The following is a 22945-nucleotide window of genomic DNA, read 5'->3' on the forward strand; positions in this document are numbered from 1 at the left end:
ACAGATCAATCTGTGCTGTTTCCTGTGTTTTGTCCACACTCCTGCTGTAGATATTAGTTGTGGTTTCCTGCAATTTTGCACTTCCTGGTTTCCTCAATGCCAGTGGAGGCTCCTCCTAACCTTCACCTTTCCAGCTCCTTCATTGGTTTTGTAAGATTTTGATTTCTTGTATTAAATGACCTTTTGCTAGAAATACTTATAATGGCTTCTCCTTAGCTGTCTGAATCATGACTAATATACACTTCACTGGCTGCTCCGTGCTTCCCTTGTACAAGGTCCTAGATAATTCTGAGTGAGCCATAAATGGAGTCTATGAATAGCATTCATTTCAACTATGCAAATGTCTATCTTTAATGACCTTCAAAAAATAAAACCAATCTAATCCTGAACAAATATGCATCATTATTGGATTCCTACATGGCTAAGACCTTATTTTTCTACAAGTTGTATGATAAAAGTGGGAAAAGCATACCGTTTACATCTTTATGGATGTATATCTTCACATCCACTTTTATATTTACTTGACTCATCAACTCAGCTTCCTTGATGGATATTGACTGAGCAGTAACTTAGTGCCAGGAACTGAACGTACCTGTGATACCACAATGATTTAAACAGTCCCCATTCCCTGCTTTCATGTGCTTCATATGCAGCAAAGATTGGGAAAAGAGAGAATCTTCAAGGGGCAAAACATACAGATACAGCCAGGTACTAAACAGCCTTCCAAATCATGAAAAGATTTTGACATAAGAATGATGAGGGGACACTGAAGAGTTTTCATCAGAGAAGTGATTTGATAAAATCTGAGTTTTTGTATTCTGAGGGGGAGGTAATTAGATTTCTTCATTGATTTCCACTTGAAGGAGGTACTGGGGATTGATCCCAGGACCTCTTGGGTGCTGAGCATGCCTCTACCATTTGAGCTATACCCTTCCCCCAATAAAATCTGAGTTTTTGAAAAATCACTCGGACTAGTGGGTAAATGTTGGATTGGATAGGAAAACGATGAGACACAGAAAGAACTATTAGGAAGTTGCTACATTAAACCAGATGAGAGATACAGGGGTCCCGGGAAATAATCACAGCCTGAACTATGGTGGGGAACACAGGGATGGGGAAAAGTGAGTTGATTCAAGAAACATCTAGGAATTAGAACAAAATGTGAGAATTGACTGGACTTGTTGATAAAGAGACAGAAGAGTCAAGAGTGACTTCAAAGCGTGGCTTTTGCGAACTGGGTAGATAGCAGTGTCATGATTGGGACAGGAAAACAAAGTGGAGGTGGGGCGGGGTGTGGATCACAATGGCAAGTTGTGACCTAGGCATGCTGGGTTTGCTCTGCTGGTGAGACACCACGTGGGCATGTCAAGAGGGCTGACAGAGATTCAGGTCTGATGTTCAAAAGAAAAGTCTGAGCTGAACATAGAGATTCAGGCACTGTCAGAATATGGATTATAATTGTAGCCACAGAAGTGAGTCCATGACTCAGGTTCCTTACAGACCCCATGGAGCGTGCGCTAGACTAACTGTCCGGGAGCCACCGTTATTTCCCCTTCTTTAGTTGTGTCAAAGGCTGACGATCGCATCTTGGACAGGCATTCTGACATAAAATAGTGCACATTTCTCTAACTTCCCCAATTCTTTTTATTTCAACACATCAAATCACTACATAAATGACATTTTATTGATGAGTTAACAGAATTAATTAGATCACATATATTAATTGGATTCTAATAATTTACTATGACCACAGGTGGTACAGTAGCATGCACATTTCCTACAGTTTAAGAATTCTCCAAGAGGGAAAAAAACCTTTAACCACAATTATCTATTAGCATCTCAAGCAAAGTAACTGCTATTTAAAAGACAAAAAGCTTCTTCTTAGACAGTTACATCAGGTCCAAGAGAAAAATGAATTCTTCAGTTATATATTACAGATATACATTATTAACTTCTTATTCAGTCTTATACCCAATCTAACTTCCACTGTTTCCATTCTTTTTCAGTTTCCTAAAAGTGCAGTGCAGTTCAAGATCAGTCTTTTATTTCTAGCATGGAAATAATTCCATAAAAGCTGTAATATAAATTTTATATGTAGCCATAAAATAAATCTCTCCTGTTCATAAAGTTAATGTTTGTAACTAAATGCGATAGTCATGCTGAATTGACTTAAAATTTAAAGAATCTATTCACAAGTTCAGGTATACTTATAAAAATATGATTATAATGAAACTTCTTTAACAGCCTCCAACTATTTTAACAGCTATTTTAACATCTCAATTATTTTTCATGAACATAATAGAGTTTTAAGCATCTTTGGTTGGATACTATTGAAATAAAAATGTATTTATGAAATCATTGAAAAAAAAAAAGGTACTATAGCATCTATGTTCCACCCTTTATAGGTAAAATTATATTATGTATGTATTCATAAGTTATCCAAAAATACAGCTAATTATTTTGAGAAGCAGATAATTTTTGTTGAAATTGGTCCAAGCAGAACATTTTCAAAGTGGAACAAATGTAATGTTTTTAACAGTTCTTACCAGATGGGTGCCATTCTGATGTTCTATTGTTTTATGAATCATGAATGTGTCCATGGAAGATGAATTTCAGAAAAAATAACACTGCAGTAAACACATTAGAGCTATGTACCTGCGCAAAACTGCTTACAAATCACACCAAAATGTTACAAAATGCCATGAAACTATTTTCTAATCTGATTTAATTTTTAGTGAGAACAAACTCAGCTCCAGCAGAGGAAAAATATGTGTTCAAAAAGTTGTAACACTTAAGCAATGAGTTAAAGTATTGAGTTGCATGCTTCTTTATTCTGTAAATAGTAACTGTATGAAGCAGGGACAACTTGAAATGAGAAGTTAAATAATGGTTTGCATTTCTCTGAGAACTTCAGCCTTCAATTCTAAGTTGAAGAAACTTTTCATTAAATGTGCATTTGTTTTTACAAAAACAATTGGTTAATTGGGTGGTAAAAACTTCCCCCATCATTTGCCAAAATACTAATTACATAGCAAATTTCAGTTTATTTCCTTGAAGTCATTCAAACAGTTGGTAACATTTACCTGCAGCATACATAGGAAGAATAACAAAAAGCCAAAATATAATAGAGAAACGTCTGTGGCGTTCTAGGAAAGTTGGTATTGGTAGCCTTTTCATCAGATGAGGGGGGAGCCGCAAATTACACGTCATCCCCAATCTCTGCCCTCATGTGATCTGGAAGTCAACTTATTTACCCACCATCTTTTAGCAATACTGACACCACCAACTCCATGTTCCTGTTTCCTTCACTCTGGGAAACAGTTAAAAGCATTTCTCTCTGCTTTTACTCATAATTCAACCTACCATCCAAGCAACTGTAAGCAAACTTTTGCTGCCTCATTGAATCTGAGTGTTTTTACCTACACTCTGCCAACCAGTTTTCCACGAGTTACACTGCAGATGCTTCCATTCAGATGCTCTTTTTCTTCCTTAAAATGGGAAATCAGGAGGCACCTGAATGCCCTCCTCAACCAGATTGACAGCTCTGGTCAGAATTCATCCATCTATTTTCACACGGCAGTTGCCCTTAAACGTTGGTAGCCTCTGTGAAAGAGTCACTGGGGCCATTGTTCTTTGTGACTTCCAGGTTCTTTTTAGCCTTGAATGTCACGGACACCTCAGAGTGAATGGCGTCCATCCTTTGCTCACAGCGGAAGGCTGAGAGGAAAGCCTTTCTGTAGTTGCTGTTCATCCAGCCATAGAGAAGAGGGTTGGCAAAGGTGGAGCACATGGCGATGATGTGGAACACGGTGAAGATAAGTTTGTACTCCTTCAGGTCCAGGACTTGGTTGTCAATGTCCACAGCAAGTTGGAAAGCATGGAGAGGCAACCAGCTGACCGCAAACACCACCACCACACACACCAGCATTTTGGTGGTTTTTTGCCTCCGCTGATGATAGTGGTCGTTGGCAGCTCCAGGGCTGACATGGTTCCTAAGTTTACTCCAGATACGAGTGTAGGAGAAAGAGATGATGCCCAGAGGTAGGACATACAGAATCAATAAGGAGGAGAGACTGTAGACAGTGCCATAGACGCTCTTGTCCTCACCAGGCCACTTCTCCGTGCAGGCCACAATCTCAAAGTCAGGAATGATCTCAATCAGTGAGTACTCCCGGAAGATGGCCAGGGGGCTTGCTAGCAAGGCACTGACACCCCAAGCCAGGCCAATAATCAAGAAGCTGATTCGCTTGGAGATCTTGCTCTCCAGGTGGTAGACGATGCAACGATGCCTGTCCAGGGCAATTACCGTCAAGGTGATGGTGGACACTTGTACCGCCAGGCCCTGGGCATAGGGCACCAAGTGGCATAGGACAGGACCCATTTTCCACTCCCCCATTAAGGTGTAGGTAAGCGTAAATGGCAGGCAGAGGGTATTCACCAGAAGATCGGCCACAGCCAGGTTGGCGATAAAAAAGTTGGTTACTGTGCGCATGCTCTTAAATTTGATCACCACGTGGATCACCAAGGAATTGCCAATCACCCCAAGCAAGATGATGGAGCAATAGGCCAATATAAGTACGATCTGTACCTCGATCAGCTTGGTGCTGTCTATGAGCTCGGGCTCAGAGTCGGGGGCCAGCTCACCTCTAGGAGTGGTGTGCCCTGGACCAGACTGCTCCACCTTCGTTTCTTCCACCGTCTGGTTCTCATCAGCCTCTGCACCTAATGGGCCCATTTTCAGCAACTAGCACAAGAATCTACAATTTAAAAAATGAACAAATGTGGAACAAGGGAAACACAAGGGTGAAAGGATTATTACAAATGGGTTGGTTTCAGTTTGGTTGGGGCTCAAAGTACCTGTCCTCTGATCCCTACAACTGCACATAGTGGAACATTTCAATAAAGCGGACACCTTAATAAGTCTGTTCACGAATGTGCATAGATTAAATCAGGTCTTTGAAATATATATTATGAAGACAAAATCTTAGACCTATATAGTATAGACATAATTTCGATGTGAGTGCTACCAAATGATTCAATGCATTTTAAGCGAGATGGATATTAGAAACTTAATTAAATTAATTTTATAACTGCTATAAATTCATCAAATTAATTTTAAGGTTGATAAAGAAAATTATCTTCAATATTTTGACTGTTTTAAATTCATAAATATAGCAACAAATTGCATGAAAAAGAGACATATTAAAACCCTTTGCTTGGTGCCTGGACTTTAGTAGAAAAATTTAAGATAAACTGAGCAGATTCGGTTTCGTAGCCATTTTTCCTAGTGGATGGGTTAGTGTTAGAAATAGATAGCCTGTGTAAAAATAGCTTCTTTTTTTGGGGATCTGAAATAAACTTCCTACCTGACACAGCAGAATTCTACACAGGAACCACAGGAAAATATGTCCAATCTGAATTCCGTCTCTCTCTAACCCCTAAGTACAAAAGTTTTAACACATTTCTTCCCCAATCGCTCCCCTCACCCTCAGAATGTCCCTTCTGTGTGCCCCATTCAGTCAACACTATCCCCCCTTAATTAAGCCACATAAAGCTAAGAAGCAGGTAACCATGCTAGGCATTTTCATCTCCTTTAGTTCTCACATTTAAGAGAACCCTCAGGCTGGTCTCTTGCATATTTCTCCCAATGGTCCTTTTATTTCTATCACATTTATTCTGGCTGCCTTGATTTTTTACCATAATTACTCTAATAGTCATCTAACCTTCTTCTCCCACTTGCTTGCTTGCTTGCTTGCTTGCTTTCTTTCTTTCTTTCTTTCTTTCTTTCTTTCTTTCTTTCTTTCTTTCTTTTTTTCTTTCTTTCCTTCCTTCCTTCCTTCCTTCCTTCCTTCCTTCCTTCCTTCCTTCCTTCTTTTCCTTCTTTCTTTCCACCTTTCATTTGTTCATTCATTCTCTTAACGATCATTCATTCAATACAATTGAGCATCTACTAAATGCCCAGGGTGGCTTCACCTTCATGATATACTTATACTTATTCAAACATGCATTCGGCAAGTATTAGAAACTTACGTCAGCAGCTGGGACTCATGCTGGAGGAACAGGCAACAGGATAGTGCCCTTACTCCAAGGCTCTTACATTCACTGGACAGCGCCTACTCTGACATTAAAATAGTCTTTCTGAAATTCAAATGTGATCACATCATTTCCCTCAATGTCTGAAAGTTGCTTAAAACAATATAACATATCAGTTTCTGATATAAAGTTCCCTTTTCAAGTCTATAAAAATATCTGGAGCCTAACATCATCATGGCAGTACTTTTTGAATATACTCATAATGACAAAAGCTTCCATCATTAATTCAGAACCTCTTTCAAATGAACTGGTTTTTCATGAATCAGAATCACATCTACCTACATTGGTAGGTGAGTTATTTGTATTCAGCCCACAGACAATGTCTGGCTGGGCTTGTGTGCCCAACTCCATTCCTCCCCCTGCTCTTAGTGGGCAGATTCTTACAGACCACATGTTTAGGCTCCCAAATCATTGGGATGCTGGCTGGGTTTGGCCAGTGGGAGGCATTGGCAGGTAATTAGAATGCAGGAGGGAGGGAGAAGCCAGAAGCCACTGTACTCTTCTCCCTCCATCTCTCTCCAGGCATGCCTTAGCTGCCCATCTATGGCAGGTTCCCACAGATCTGTCACGATTTTGTTTCCAGAGGAGGTCCCTGGTCCCTGTCACATCACTTTCTCTGTGTCCCTGTAGCTGGAGGTAGTAAAGACTTGTTGCTTTTGTTAATCCCCGGGTGGCCTCAACATCCCCTGCTTGGTTACCATCACTTGTATAACCAGGTTTCTGCATTCAATTCATTCTCTTTTCCCTTCTTGAATGGTTTCTGTTTTGCATGATGTGCTGATCCCATACATATATGCTTTCATTAATTTGCTCTCCCACTGAAGGTACTACACCCACAAGTTGGTAACACTGACATTCAGAAGGAAAGCCCACCTCCACTGTATGATATTCAAACCCTTTGCTGAGCTCATCCCCTCTGGCTTCATCTCTCCTGACATCTCAGCATATATCCTGTGATTCTGTCATACGGAACTACTCCCGATTGCAGCAACACGTTGGCCTTTCTCACGCTTCTCTGCCTTCCCTGTTCTGAACTGAGAAGCCTGTCGGTTATCCCAACAACCTGTGCTCACTTCTAATGCAGCAAGTAGCACCTACCACATCACGACTGTTTTCCTTCAACCCCCTCCCCACAGCAATCTCTTTCAGGACAGAGACTGGATCGTTTCCATCCATTGTTTAAATCTTAGCAAATATGAAGCTAAAGGAAAGCACAATTTTTCTGAATAATTGAGCTCAGCAAAGTACAAAGTGACAATTTTGATCCTTTCCTTTCCTGAAGATAATTGCCTATATAGGATCCTTGCTCTGATAGGACATCCCTGAGCTTGCTTTCTTGTTCTTAATCACGTAACCATTTCTGCAAGAAGAGTTGTTTCAAGATCCCTCTCAAGTCAGTCCCTGATTAGAACACTAAAAATTATTGGTCAGTATACACCATAAGGAAACTTTCTATCTCAAAGGCTTATCACACACACACACACACACACACCCTAATAGTTGCTTCTTACAGAGACGGAGATTCCCATGTACTCCGTGACCTCATGCATTTGCCTTACTAATCAATTCTAGTTCTTTCTGCGTAAATTTCAAACAGAATGTTCCAAGGAGTCCAGGCCCTCTTTTGCCTTTGCCTCCATTCTTTAGTGATTACAGAAAATGGACACTAACCATTCAAATCTTGGAGGACCCTTCCATTTCCCTTAGACTGAGAAAGAGACTTTACAGAGCACCGTTAGTCAATCCGACAAGTCATTAACAGAACCAACAAGACTCCAGGAGGTCTGAGTTTGAGGTTTGCACCAAACTAAATTGAGAGTAAGCCTGAGGGAGAAGGTTATGAGGAGTGTATTTGACTTATTAACTTATTTTACTTTTTCTTTTCAATTCTATTTTCTTTATTCCTTTCTTTGAAACTTCTCTACAGGAACGATTATGGATCTACAGGCTATTAGCATGTGAGTTCTAATAGCTACTCTCAAGCAAGGACTGGCTTTCAGCCAGTTTCAGAGCATTACCCAGAGAATGTATCATTTTATGACTGTACTTCTGGAAAAATGGAAGAAGAAAAGAGAGTACATAGAGGGAGTCCCCAGATTAGGAACTCAAAAGCACAAAAATTAAAAGAGAAGTAGAAAGAGGGAAAACTCCTTTCTTTGAAATGTGGTGAAAATGAGGCATTCACATTGTTCAAGACATTTAAGGAGAACTGTAAATGGTACAGTTTTCTTCAACAAGTAAATCTTTAGAGATTCTGCTATAGAACTATTTCTTTGTAGAGTATGAAAATGGCTTCAGGGTTTTGCTTTTGTTTTGTTTTGTTTTGTTTTCCCAGAGATTCAAAGAACTTCAGATTGAGTGGGAAACCAGTTTATGCTTTGACTCCATATTTAAATTTGTGGGGCTTTTTGCAACAGTATTCTTATTGTCACAGGTTGGCCTTAGTAAAATTGAACATCTTATCAATCACAGAACCTTCCAGGAATTTTTCTCAGGGGAAAAAAAATCCCAGAAAGTATGCCATATGCCCTAAACGTGTTTATCCTCAAGGAAGGGGGTGTGGCCATCCAAGAATGCTCCATGCAAGACATGACTGCCTGACAAGCATAAAGTTGAAAATATTCACCAAGGGGACTGAGAATGTTTCTTCTGGATATTTGAGCCTCTGACCTTTGAAAACAGTACTGCGCATTTCACATCATTCAGTTTAAATGATGTATCCCTAATATCAAAAGCCTTACAGCTTTTCCTTTCGCCTCTCTTTTTTTTTTTTTTGTCCACCACATGCTCTACCAGAGGGTGAGCCCTTCTGGTGAACCAGAGAACGCTTAAACAAATGGGTCCGCTGTTGAACAGCTTTGGAGAATCCAGTATGACCTACTGCCTGAGCCTGAACAGGTGTTTGACTTGTAAGGAAGAGTCAGCAACAGTAATAACCTGTTGTTCTGTTAAGATACTAACCTCTCTGTAAGAAGTTTCAAGGAAATATCAAGAATCTTCAGTCGGTAAGGAAAATTCTAGCGAAAGTAGAAAGTAAGGATGGTATCACCCCCCAGTGCCCATCTTCGACATAAATGAGAAAAAAAAAAAAAAAAACCCTCACGAGGACCTCCCCCATCCCCTCTTCAAGGGACCCGAAAGCTTCTTTGGGGCTTTGCCTGGTCCCCAGAAGATGAATTACACTTACTGACCCGGCCCTCGCGTTTCTGCTGAGACGTGGAAGCCAGATGTGTGCCGCGCGCGGGTCACTCTGATGATTACCTAGCCGCCGGCTCGGAGAGGGCACTGGAAGGTCCCCACAGGCCGACCTAGTGCCTTCGGCTCGGCAGCGGGTGCAGGGCAGCCAGCGCGCGCGGGAGAGCAGGAGAGCGCGGCGTCCTCCCGGCGGTCGGAACGGCGGGGAGGCTGGTGCCGCTGGGATCCGCCGCCCACCTCCGCCGCCAAGCGCGCGGACACCGCACCGCCCCGCGCGGCGCGCCCGGGGGTGGGAGCGGGGAGAGATGGGAGGCTCCGGAGGAGTGGAGGCGAACCTCCCTCGAAAAGGAAAACAAATAAACAAACAAAGAACAGGTGCAGGGAGTGGGGGGCAAGGGCCCCGCAGCAGAGAGCGGGCGGGGAAGTTTCCGTGCGAGGGCGCGGGGGACAGCGTCCAGGTCTCCGCCCGGAGAGCCTGGAACGCGGGCAGCGGGACCCCGCCCAGCGCCGCCTCGCGGGTCCGCACGGTCACCTGCTATTGCTTCTCCCCCTGATGTCCACTGGCCACCTCCAAGTTTGATACTCTGGGCGTTCCCAGCACTCTTACCTCCTCTCCCCTCCACCAACCCCTCCCTTTGCTCTCGGCTCCTCAGTTCCGCGAGAGATGGTCCAACGAGCCTGCGAGGACAGCCTGCCCCCCCACCCCACCCCAGGCTCGGGCCGAGCTAGCACATCAGCCCAAGAGAGGCCAGGGCGAGGGTGAAGGCCGCCAGGCAGACAGTCCCAGCTGCGAGCGACGGGGCTGCTGTTCCCAGTGCGAGTGCTGCGGACCTGAGGACACCTTGAGCTGGCACGAGGCGGGCCTGGGAAGCAGAAGCCCCGCGATTTGGCGGGGCTGGGAAACCCCAGAACTCCAGCCAGGAGCTGCTGCTTTTTTGTTTGCAAAAGCAAAGATGGGGAGCTGGACCCGCGCACAACCACGGAGAAGCGCCCCACACGATTGCCCGCGGAGGACCAACCCTCGGCCAGGGAGTGCGGGGCGCTGGTGAAACTCTAACTAGGCGGTTGTCGCGCTCCAATGAGAAGGTAAAGCGACTTCGGATCCTTGTTGCCCACCATCAGCAATTTCCTGAACAGGTGTCTGTTGACAGTTTACAAGTTACGTATTGCGCAGGTTCAAAAGCCAGCAGCCCCATATGGTGTGCTCCCACTGGGGCAAAAGCTAGAATAGGAAAAGGAAAACAACGGGTCACCAAAAGAAAACAAAACACACACTCACAAAACAAAAACCAAAACAAATTATCTTTTTCTCCAGTTAGCTGTCTTCCCAATCCTTCGCTCTTTGGTCCTGACCCAAACCACTCTTGCCACGATGCGCGCGTGCCTCCGGAATCCTTTCGCCTGTCTCCTCCTAGCGATGCCCTCTCCTAATGCCTGGAGCCCGCCAGGCTGAGTTAGTGCATCAGAGGAAAACAGGACTGTGGAGTCAGTCAAAAAAGCTGCGAGGTCTGTTTCCTCGGTATTCCTCCCAGAAACTCTTATTTCAGAGCCATTCAGTCTCTCTTTCCCTTCTTCATTTTCAGAGGGGGCAGCAGAGCCTACCAAGCTGGGAAAACAAAAGCCTGAAACTGGAAACCAAAGCTTTTCCTCAAATGTCATGTGCTAGAGCTTAGCACACATTACTTTCTTCTATGCATCAGTCTCTTCATTTCTGTAATGAGGATGTTCACGCTGCTTCACTTGAAATTTCTCTGAAACACAAAAAAAGACTAAGCTACTCAAAAAATACTCTCCAAAACATTAAGTCGTCTTCTCAAAAGCATTGAGTTTTCAACCAATGGGGACTTGTCCACACCTAACAGTATTGCATATGTAAGGCAACTTTACTTGGTCTAATTTGAAGTTGATCTGGTTAATGTAGAATTAAACCCACAAGAGCACATAGACATCACTGATAAACAAAGCAGCTTGGGTTCTTCAACTGCCAAGAAATAAAAAGTGCACAGAACTAGAAATATTCAAGATGTTCTTCACAGTTTCACTTAAAATATCTCTGTACATTTTTTACCTTGGAGAAATATTCATTGTTTACACATGTATTTTCTGCAGCAGGTTCCATGATTCTTAATATATTTCCCCCAGCGAAGAATGAATTATGTGCCAAAGAGTTGTAGCTTTAGGAGAGTAGGAGTGGTTTAAAACAATCACAAAAACAAATATACAGGAAAACAAATGAGTGTTGTCTTTTAGAGTAATTGCTTTGGAGGATTCAACTGATTTCACTGATATTGACTGCATAGAACAAATTTGCTTCTTGTTAGAACTGTCTTTTTTGAAAATTTATGTTTTGATTTTTATTTTTAATATTTTTCCATTAACACCCCCCCCTTAAGGGAGGCACTGAGGATTGAACCCAAGACCTCGTGCACATGCTCTACCACTGAGCTATGACCCCCACCCTCAGAACGGTCTTTCAAAAGCATCTTAACAGGCATATACAAATATTTGTCTCACTCCCTTCTATACATGTATACATAGATCCACAGACATCTAGTCAGCAATCCTGATAAGATTGCATGACGTCTTTGATTAGTGTCTTCCAGTAAAGGATGGAATTGCATGAGAAACTGATCAAAGAACTTAAAGTTGCTTTATTGTGTGCCATATTATCAAGGATAGTTTTGACAATTAACTCATGCCTTTTTTTGTGCATTAAAGTCTAACTGATATCTTTTAATGTGTATATCCTGCATAGTATAGCAACAGTGAACCATTCTGATAAATGCCAATAACCCTATCAAGACACTGATAGAATGTTGCAAAAGTGTTGGTGAAATATTCATTAATACAAATTGAGACAGAGTGGGATTGTTAACTGCCTGGTTTCTCTTGTATCAAATCATTTAGTTCCTCAGGCAATTTCTCATCTAACCAGATGTGCTGATTGCCCCTCAAATAGGGAGCAGACTCAAACTCAGTTGCCTCCATGGCTGGGCCCAATGGCATAAATTTGCCAGCAGGCTAGGGTGTAGGAGTAGTAGAGAGTGGTGGGGGCTATGACAACTCAAAAGACACAAAAACACATGCTTCTTTGGAAGGAAGAGGCTGCTTCCTGGATTCCACTAAGCTGCCTTGCAAAAATCTAGATCCAGTATTGTCAGACCAGATATTTTAAAAGAAGCAAAATTTGTATTATTAGAAATCTTCCAAATTTTAAATGAAAGAAATTAATCTTTAAAAAGTCAAACCTACAGGATGCCCAGATCTATGCAGACCAAAATTGATAAGGAGATATAGATACAAGATAGACAGATAGATAGATATCTGAAGACTGGCCCTTGGGCTTCCAATATTGTAGCCTCTGATATTAGTATGTGATGTTTGACAAACTTTCTCAAATATCCAAAACATGACTCTACTACCATTTTCCCTACCCCAGAGGCCATTCCTCAGTGCACATAAATATAAAAGGAATACAGCCAATGCTTAATTGCTAAATAAGTAATTTTCTTTTCCTGGTTGAATAGATGTTTTCAATAAGTCTCTGAAGCAGACATGGTGAATAACTGAACAATTTAGTATTTTAGATAGTGAGAATGAGGAATTTCAGAGAACAGCTTGAGAGGCTATGGAGAAAAGGGAACCCTCCTACACTGCTGGTAGGAATGCAGTTTGGTGCAGCCACTGTGGAAAACAGTATGGAGATTCCTCAAAAGACTAGGAATAGACTTACCATATGACCCAGGAATCCCGCTCCTGGGCATATATCCAAAAGGAACCATACTTCAGAAAGACACTGGCACCCCGATGTTCATAACAGCACTATTTACAATAGCAAGGACATGGAAACAGCCTAAATGTCCATTGACAGATGAATGGATAAAGAACATGTGGTATATTTACAATGGAATACTATTAAGCCATTAAAAATGACAACATAGCGCCATTTGCAGCAACATGGATGCTCCTGGAGAATGTCATTCTAAGTGAAGTAAGCCAGAAAGAGAAAGAAAAATACCATACGAGATCACTCATATGTGGAATCTAAAAAAAAAAATTCATAGACATAGAATACAAACTTGTGGTTGCCAAGAGGGAGGGGGGTGGGAAAGGACAGATTGGGAGTTTGAAATTTGCAGATACTGACAGGCATATGTAGAATAGATAAACAAGATTATACTGTATAGCACAGGGAGATATATGCAAGATCTTATGGTAGCTCACAGAGAAAACAATGTGACGATGAACATATATATGTTCATGTATAACTAAAAAATTGTGCTCTATGCTGGAAATTGACACAACCTTGTAAAATTACTATAACTCAAAAAAAAATTTTTTTTAATTAGATAATATCAGGAGAGAAGAGCATTTATGATGCATATTTTTAGATAAAGTAAATCATAATCTGGATTTCATTCAGTCTAAATTTATTATGACAGCAAGAAAGCATCCCTCAAGGTGCAAATAATTTCATGGCTATTTTGATTATAAAAGTAATTTATAACCATTGTAAAAAGAACAAAGAAAGAACTACACATCATCTGAAACAACTCTGTGGAATGATGGAAATGTTCTATATCTGCACTGCCCAATAAAGTAGCCACTGGCCACACATGGCTACTGACCCCTAGAAATGTGGCTTTTGCAACTGCAATTGAATTTTTTAATTTAATTTTTTAACAAGCACTAGAAAGAACAAATATGCTTTGATTCCTGAGGGAAAGTCCTCTTGGTTTCACTCTGCCAGAAAGTAGGTTTTTGTTTGTTTGTTTATTTGTTTACCTTAGTGTCAGGATTTCCTGAGAAATTATTTAATAACCTTCAGATCATACCAGCCTGACTTAGATCACAGACAGAACAAAGCAGTGTAGTGCAGCTGGAACGTGGAAGCTGATTCCAGAAGGAGAAAGAAGTAAGCTCATAAATCAGGGCACCAGCCTGAAGAAGGGAGGAAGAACACAAGACCAAAAGAGAAGGGGCAGCAATCCCATGCTGGGGGAGCCTCTAAACCCTAAGAAAATTCAGTGAAATTTATTAACTTTTATTAAATATTGTACCTAACTTCTCAGATTTAAAAAAATAACACACACAAAGCCTAGTAACAAGTCCCTAGGTAGGAGAAATATTAATAATCAAATTAGCCTAACAGAGTGTTTGGTATATTTGAAACTGACTCTGTCTTGCTTTATTTAAATGTTCAATAAGTTTAGTTATTATTTATTCTTAGGCTTATTAAGTCCTCTTTATAGAAATTCTTTTTTAAAGTTTCAATAACATTCTCCTATAGGAAAAATTATGGAGACTGACTATCCTAATGGACATTTGCTTATACGATTAGTTCTCCATTGGTTGTGGATATATTTCTGATTGGATCTGTGTCCAACTTTCCTTTCAGGCAGGAAAGGCACAATGGGAGTTAAGTTAATATCCGAATAGATAAGATGGAGGTTGTACCAAGTAGACACAGAAGAAGAGACCAGCTTATGTAAAGGGAACTGCAAGTGTTATAACTTTCAAATTAAGTCTACCTTTGAAAGAATGAACCAGTCTGATCACACTTGTTTTGATGGAAAGGTAATCTTGTTCCACTGCCTTCTACCTCATTAACAAACTTAGTTCATTGGGAACAAGCGAACCAGTACATGTGTGAATGGGCAAGAATGGTCACCACACAGTGGGTTTCACAAAGCTGACAGCCTGGATTCTCTTACAGTCCTTGTGTGCAGCGTGTTATGTAGACAGGTGCCTCATTGAAGAAAAGCAGCTAGTCATTCAGAGTGAAATGTATGCTAAATCCTAAACAGGGCACAAATATCATTTGCTATGATTTGTCTTTCTGTGGGTTGGGGGTTTTTATTTTTGTTTTGAATTTTTAATTACATATTCAAAATAATTAAGCCGCATTGTAAGTAACACATGCAACATTTCGTTGAAGGTTGTATCTTTCAGTGATCATCCAAATGGATATTGAAACTGGTGAAAGACCATATCTAGAAGGATACTTAAATGCAAATGATTCACAGTTCAAATTTTAACGTAGAACAAAGGAAGGGACTTTTTTTTATGTGGAATTCAGAATTTAATCAATGCAAATTTTCATTGGATTATCTGAAACATGCACAGGAGGCCCTTGGCTAAAGAGGAAACATGCACCCTTTTGGAAATACCAATTTTATTTAATATGTGTTTATCCTTGTAGCATATAGAGACATAATTTGATATGTATTTTTTGAATCATACACTCAAGACAAATTTAATTTTAAATTTTTCAGAAAAAAGTGCAAGTAAAATCCAAGCTCTCTCTCGTACCCAATTACTATTGGTATATCTTGAGAGATGAAAAGTTAAAGATTTATATATAATTTTCACTTGTCACTTTGGAGATGGTGAAATGGTTTATTCAAAGTAAACATTTGAAAACATGAAATGAATAATGCAATTAAGATTAAATTCAAGACTCACAATTCTTTGTTGTAAAAAAGAATGATATAAAATCCATGTAAACATTTTATTAATCACAACTCCAACCAACAAATCTTTAACGAATGTCCAATTTGTTAGAGAAACTGCCAGACAGTGTCCATACAGGATGAATGACAAGAGGACCTGCCACTGGCTGTCTCTAGTCCACTAAGAGTATGCAGACTTCTAAATAAAGAAGTACCAGAAACAGATTGAGATTCACTGGTAGACTCTGAAAGAATAGACCTGGGGACACAAGGAAGAAATGCTCAGATTTTTTACGAGCGTTGTGTGTTGGGGAGAATCGGGGAAGTGTTTGTGGAGGAAGTTACTCAACTCAGTGTAAACCTACATGGGTGCCTTCTTGGCTTCACCCAGTACTGAGATGGATGCCACGCTCTGTGGGAAATAGCCTTCTCCATCGCATTAACTTGGGGTGTGTGATACTCAGGCAATGTAGAACCTATTGGGGAAGAACAATCATTTACACATGTCAAAGTAAAAAATATTATTCTCAAGCAAAATATACAGTGAGTCTGTCACAGATTTATTTAACTGACTGATAGGGGCACGGGCACAATGGCAAAACTGGTTCCCTTTCTTCCCATCATAACCTATAATGAAAACTTCAGAGGTAATTTGTATTGAGGCGTCAGTAGCCTACAACGGGAAGAACATCAGCAAAAAGCGAGGCCGAGAGATGGATGCTCTGACTACGGGATGCTATGCATCAGCCAGTATATAAAAGGGTTGTACTTCTGCTTTTACTTCTATTTGGGAATTTTAGCAGCAGAATCACCTAAACTTCTGAAAACCATATTCTCATGCATGGGTGATATATTCAGGATCTTTTGTTGAATTCTTGGAAATAATTAACCAAGATGCTCAATTTAATCATTTATCGTCTAGACTACACTTGAATAAAAATCTCATTTGCTCAGATTGATTCTACATTTTTTTATCATCAGTGAATTATTCTCTCAACATTAATAACCAAGAGCAAATATTATAGAACTTAATCTTCTAGCAATCCTGTTCTCTGGCATCTTTTTGATCTCTTCTATTTGGTGGCAATATGAAAAATAGCTATAAAAAGGCTTTTATAAGGGTTCGTTCATCTTGCTCTTGGTTTGTTAGCACATTGAAATCTGATACAGAAATTGTTTTGTTTGGAGATGCCAATTACTTCATGAAGTTTACCTGTCATGCAGAAAGCACACAGAAAACGTAAATACTGCTTTCTGCTAAGTGAATTACGTGTTGTAATCTAGGTATGATATATATAAGATTATATTTAGATAAGCATAATGGAGAAAATATCAGTGTGGAATACAATTACATAAACTAGGGCTATTTTTGTCAAACTGCGGTGCTAAGGTTCTAAGGTCCCCTTCATCAGAATCACCTGAGGTCCCTCATAAGCACGCAAATTCCAGCACTCTACCCCAGACACTGCAGCCAAAGAATCTCTTGGGGTAAGAGATGCATTCTGCAATTAGCAAGCTCTCCAGGTGATGTGATTTTTTATCTCCTTTTGACAAGCACTAATCTAGGGGGTCATGCATTCCTATGTCAATAAATAAAGAGGCTAATAAATAAATAAACCAGAGTGACAGAGACAGAATTTTATCTGAATGATTCAGACATTTTCTGTTCTTCAGAAATTGCTGGGCACTTTTTCATTTCCCATTGTTCATACAAATGTAATGTTATAATACATTGTGTTTCCATAGATACAGCTATGTGTAGATATAAAATTATCCAGTGTAAATTCCTGGGGACATATCTTCTTGCTTATTTAACTTTCTAGTTAGGAGTCAGAGGCTCAATCCTTTAGGGAAATAGTTCCTCGCCATGCTAAGCAGGTCAAATTTACCTGTCAGAGAGCTCTTAACCGCTTGGTCTCTTCAGCACTTGTGACACTTTGAATTGTCATTTCTAAGTGATTATTTTACTATCTGATGAACACCTATCTTCCCAACTAGACCTTGAGACCCTGAGGGCAGCACTGAGTCTGATTCAGCCACCACTGTGTCATCTGCGTCTTGCACAGTGCCTCCGACACACACACAGATGTCACTAAATGTACCTTGTACCTTTGTATGTAGAGGGGAGGTATAAAAAGGTAGTCTTCCAGGTAAGCTGCCTGTTAAACAACTAACTTACAGTTACACGAATAATTTAAAACTACCTTCTCCATCTCTCCTTCCTACTCCTTGCTGCATCACTTCCTTGCCCAGTTAAATGCCACTTCTCTTAGAAAGAATTATGAGCAGTTCTCTCCCTCCTTCTTCACCTCCACCTCTAAGTACACCTTGTCTTTCTCCACTGCTAAGAGACATATGTATTCCTAAACTACTGAGAAAGTAGGTATCCCTGAACTTCTAAGAAAATTTCATATCCCTCTGACTCAGGGGTGCAAAAACTTTCATTCCTCCTTGGATTCCATTCTTCAGGCAGGTTCTTGTTTCCAAAATTAATCCCTGCTTGGCCTTGCCTAAATGATCACTCACACATCTAGCAGAGAGGCAGCCTAGTGGGTAGGTGTGAGAGGGCTGAGCTGAACCTACCTGGATTCAAATTCTTGTTATGCCGCTTATTAACCATCCAGTTTTGGGCAAATTGCTTGGGCAAGTTCTCTGGGCCTCATACTGTATCTCATCTGGAAAAAAAGAGTTAATAATAATCTATAAAGCTGTCACAGAGATTAGATGGGGCAATGCACACAGAGTGTCTAGAACTCCAGAGTGCTACGCCAGCTCAGAGGAGGCTCTCAGCAAATGTTAACGATTACTGTTAAATAGGCATCTTGCCTTCTCCCCCTTCATGTCAGGTCTCAGTTAAATACCTTTGCCTGCCCCTATAAGCTCTTCTTATTACATCTTTACTCTCAAACACCACATTTCTCAAATACTACTTTTTCCTTACTTCCTACTTTCTTCTTATCTACTGAAAACAGACACTAATGCCTACACAGATATTATAGCTGATTGGAAAGCTACAATTGGTTATTATCCATGTCAGGCAAACACTGAGCCAAATTCTTTTCTTTCCCTTCTAAAACTTCAACGATTTCTTCTCCACTCATGTCCAGAGGTTAGGTCTAGAAAAGACTAGTTGTCCCGGTCCTAGTTGTCTTACTTGGCACTAACTTTAATCCTAAGAGTTACGTCCCTCTTGGGGTCTTGCATATCTCCTAATAACCTTTACCAGATTACTGGTCACTCACTGGTGGGCATCTGGAAGCAATAATACAGTATAAAACTTGAAAGCAATAATGAAAATCAACCATATTATTCTATATATAAAATATTGAATTAGGAAAAACACATATGTTAAGAATAAGGGCAATAACATGATAGTGCGTATAGCACTTTATGAACTACTAGGGCTGAACACATATTTTTTAAAATTAATTCTATGTTTCACTGAACAACAATCTTGTGGCATGAATTTGCTCTATGTGTATGATGGATGCCTAATCTTCAACAATCCTGCTGTAAACAAAGATTGATGAAATTGGGTCTAGGCCATGCAAAAGTCCACAATCTACTGCTCAAGAGACAAATTACAAAAATTAATTATGTCACAAGGTGATAAGTCTCATAATAGTTACATGATTCATAGAAGAGGCAAATTTGTATTTGTATTTTGTAGATGAATAGTTTACAGTTTGATGGAAACTGGGATGGAGAACAAAAATTTAAGCAGTTGAAAACAATAGAAGCAAATGCATGGAGATAGGAGTCTACAAGAAGGACCGGCTGTATATTGTTCAGGACGCATTTTGTGGGGTGACCAGGAGAATACATGGGGAGATACAGAGCAGGGTGTTGTACTCTCTGCTAGTTAGCTGAAGTTTATTTTATTAGTAATGTGTTGTCATTGAGAGGTTTAAAACACAAAAAGCGTGGTCATTTGTGAGTTTTAGTAAGAATATTCTGTCAATAATGTATAAGTTTTGGGGGGAGGGAGGGATGTGACCTAGAGCAGTGATTCACAATCCAGATAGAGTGTAATAAAAGAGTTACACAGAGAATTAAACTCCACATACTTCTGGTTAACATCCCAAACTTAAAGAATCACATAGGACTGGAAGTTGAGAAGCTACATTTTTTAAAAACCCACTTACTCGTTATATATTGCTAGATAAGAAGTTATCACAAACTTTGCAGATAAAACAACAAACATTCATTATCTCAGAGTTTCTGTGGGTCAAGAATTGGAACATTATTGAGTCTCTCACGAAGCTATAATCAAGGTGTTGGCCAGGATTGGGGTTTCATCTGAGGCCTGACTGGGGAAGGATCCACTTTTAAGCTCAGATTGCTGTTAGCAGAATTCAGTTCCTTGTGAGTAGTGGCACTGAGAGCCCAGCTCCTTGCTAGATGGTTCCTGGAAGTTTCCCTCTCTTTCTTGTTATATGGGCCTCTCTACACAGAGGTTTACATCATCAAAGCTAAAAAGGGAGATAGTCTGCTAGCAAGAGGGGAGTTACGATCTTATGTAACATAATTATGGAAGAATCCTCCCATCGCCTTTGCCTTCTTCTACCAGTTAGAAGCAATTCACATGATACCCACACTCAAGGGTAGGGCATCACACAAGGGTTTGAATACTAGGAGGCAGAAAAAATTAAGGACCATTTTAGAGTGTGCCCACCACACATTTTAAATGATTCTGACGCTCACTGAAATCACTGACCTATGGACTTTGGGGTACATACACACAAAGCAAGGTTGAAGACTAGAGGACAGATCTCTTTGAAAAAAACTCAAAGATCAGGTGATTATTGTATGAGAAAGGTGGCATTTTTAAAAACGGAAGTGTAGTCAGTTACAACGTGTCAAGTTCTGGTGTACAGCATAATGTTTCAGCTACACACTCACATACATATATTCATTTTCATATTCTTTACCATTATAGGTTACTACAGTATACTGAATATAGCTCCCTGTGCCATACAGAAGTGACTTGTTTTTTATCTAATAATTTGACCATTTGATGTTTCTACCAAGATGACGGGGATCTAGTCTCTGTTGCGTGATAAATGACAGTGAATTCATTTTATTATTACCTTATAATTATTTATCTGTTTGCGCACACAACTCAATTAAGGAGTCATTTGGTGCCCACTAAAATGGAGAACATGTCTTTGAGGCCTGGAGTAGTGTTTTTTGTCTTTGTGTGCTCACTTTACCCACAGCTAAGACTGTGGAACTGAAACTTTACGTTGTTTGCCTGCGTGTCTGTAATTAAGAAAAGCCTTCATCTTTTGAATGAGTGTAAAACATTTCCTACTTCCGTTAGGTACTAATTAGATTTTGAAGTTCCTCTAATTAAAGGAGCTCTGTTGTAATCGGTTTATAGAGAATAATAAGACTAATTTAAATCTCATACTCCCCCATGTTTGTAGATAAAGAAGCTGAACTTTTCATATTATCACATGCTAGACTTTTAAAGAAAAATTCCCCTTTCACGGATAGCTAAGAAATATTTTTATATAAGAATCCAAGTTTATGCAATCAAGGTAAATCCTGAGATAAATCAACTTACTTCAATAAGTCTGATTTAAAAACACAGCTACATAGCTTTTCCCTGATGTGGTTACCAGTTTTGTGTTTGTTTTGATACTAATTGATATTAGTTCGTCTGAACGCCCTAGATTTCTTATACTGCTTTACTGACCAAATAAGCTAACGAAACGTTTATGATTATGGAGAACGTAAAACCGTGTTAATCTAAATTAAATTACCTCTGACAAATTGTTTTATATGAGCAGTAATCATGTTTTCTAGTGTGTCAGCTTAAAACATGATATCCAAGATCCTTAGTTAACTTTACAACCTTGGTCTAATATTAAATCTAGTTAATAAATAATGTTTGGATCCCTGGATAAGTTTTTTTAAGTAAGAAAGAATACTGACACCTTGGTCATAAGGCATGGTCTTTAGTGTATGTCACTTTGATCCTTAGCTTAGAGTGGCTGTACTTTTGGGTCTTGTTAATGAATGGTAACTGTTATTGTCACTTGCAGAGGGGTGAAGTGATGTGTGTGGCTCTAGTGGGTGGGTTTTCCTGTCTGCTGGGTTGCTTATGTCTGATAAAAAATTACCAATTATATGCTTCCCAGTTAAATAGAAGATAGTAAACTTGGTTAAATGTTATAGTTCTTATGGGTATTTCAGCTTATGCGTATGAAAATGAGGTTTTCTGTTGTTTTCAAAGAAAGAAGTAAAAAGTCTTGTCCTAAAATAAAGTGTGGTATTGTCCCCAAAATGTACAAGAATATAGTGAAGGGTAGAACTTGATTTTATTTTTTGCTGAATGAGATTTCATAGAAGTGAAATTTATTTTACTTTGTACTGCTTGAGATATGAAAGAATTAAGTACGTTAAAATATTGGTAAAGTTCACCCAGGCTGAAGGTTTATTCATAAGCTGTTTTTTGAAGAAGCTTCCAATTTTTTTTAAATTTTCAAATACTGCATTAATACATCTAGAACATGGTTTTCTCTCCAGTAGGATAACTTTGTGTAGAGCATTTAGCTGGCCCTTAACAAGGTATAGTAAATTATTTGTTTGTTTTACCTTCTATTCAATCTACCCAGCTTATGGATAATTTGTAATAATTTTCTGTGTCTCAGATTGACGGTATCATGCCCATGATTATTTTAAAAAACAATATAAAATAAAAATATTTATTCATTCACATTATGAAAGGAGGAATATGGAAACAATTAGGTTTATTATGCTTCCTGTTTCTTGATTAGCTTCAAGAGTATTTATAACATTTCCATGGGTAGGGTCGTTAAAGTGAAGGATAACTTTGCACAGTAAAATGCTACTAATATAAATCTTTCAGAGACTACAGATAGATTGGAAGATTTTGGAGGTGTTTTAATACTCTCACTGATACTACTGTGCCCTTAGCCTCAAGAGGAACTTTTATTCTCTCCCATTCCAATACTGTTGATTATAGCAATAATTGAATTCTGGTTATTCTGTTTCATCTGCAGCTATAGCATTTACTCTAAGGCTTACAGGCTTGCTATAAGCTCATAAAGAATTCTTGTCTGCAGCCAAGAATAACACCTTCAGAGCTTTAAGGAATGGACTGTAACAGACACTCAAAAATTGACACTTCAAAGAATGACCTTTTGCTTACAGACTCCCAGGCTGGCTGGCCTTGT

At 39.7% G+C, this 22945-nt stretch overlaps 1 protein-coding gene across 1 annotated transcript; it reads right to left on the bottom strand.

The window, feature by feature from the left end:
* Positions 1 to 1626: 1626 nt before the first annotated feature.
* Positions 1627 to 10279, bottom strand: NPY2R (neuropeptide Y receptor Y2). The gene is made up of 2 exons (XM_010968536.3): positions 9285 to 10279; positions 1627 to 4757 (listed from the first exon to the last, which is right to left on the bottom strand). Exon 2 carries the CDS (start codon positions 4733 to 4735, stop codon positions 3587 to 3589), a length of 1149 nt encoding a protein of 382 aa, XP_010966838.2. The 5' UTR covers positions 4736 to 4757; positions 9285 to 10279; the 3' UTR covers positions 1627 to 3586.
* Between the last annotated feature and the right edge of the window lie 12666 nt (positions 10280 to 22945).

The sequence above is a fragment of the Camelus bactrianus genome, chromosome 2, assembly GCF_048773025.1.
Source record: "Camelus bactrianus isolate YW-2024 breed Bactrian camel chromosome 2, ASM4877302v1, whole genome shotgun sequence".
NCBI lineage: Eukaryota > Metazoa > Chordata > Mammalia > Artiodactyla > Camelidae > Camelus > Camelus bactrianus.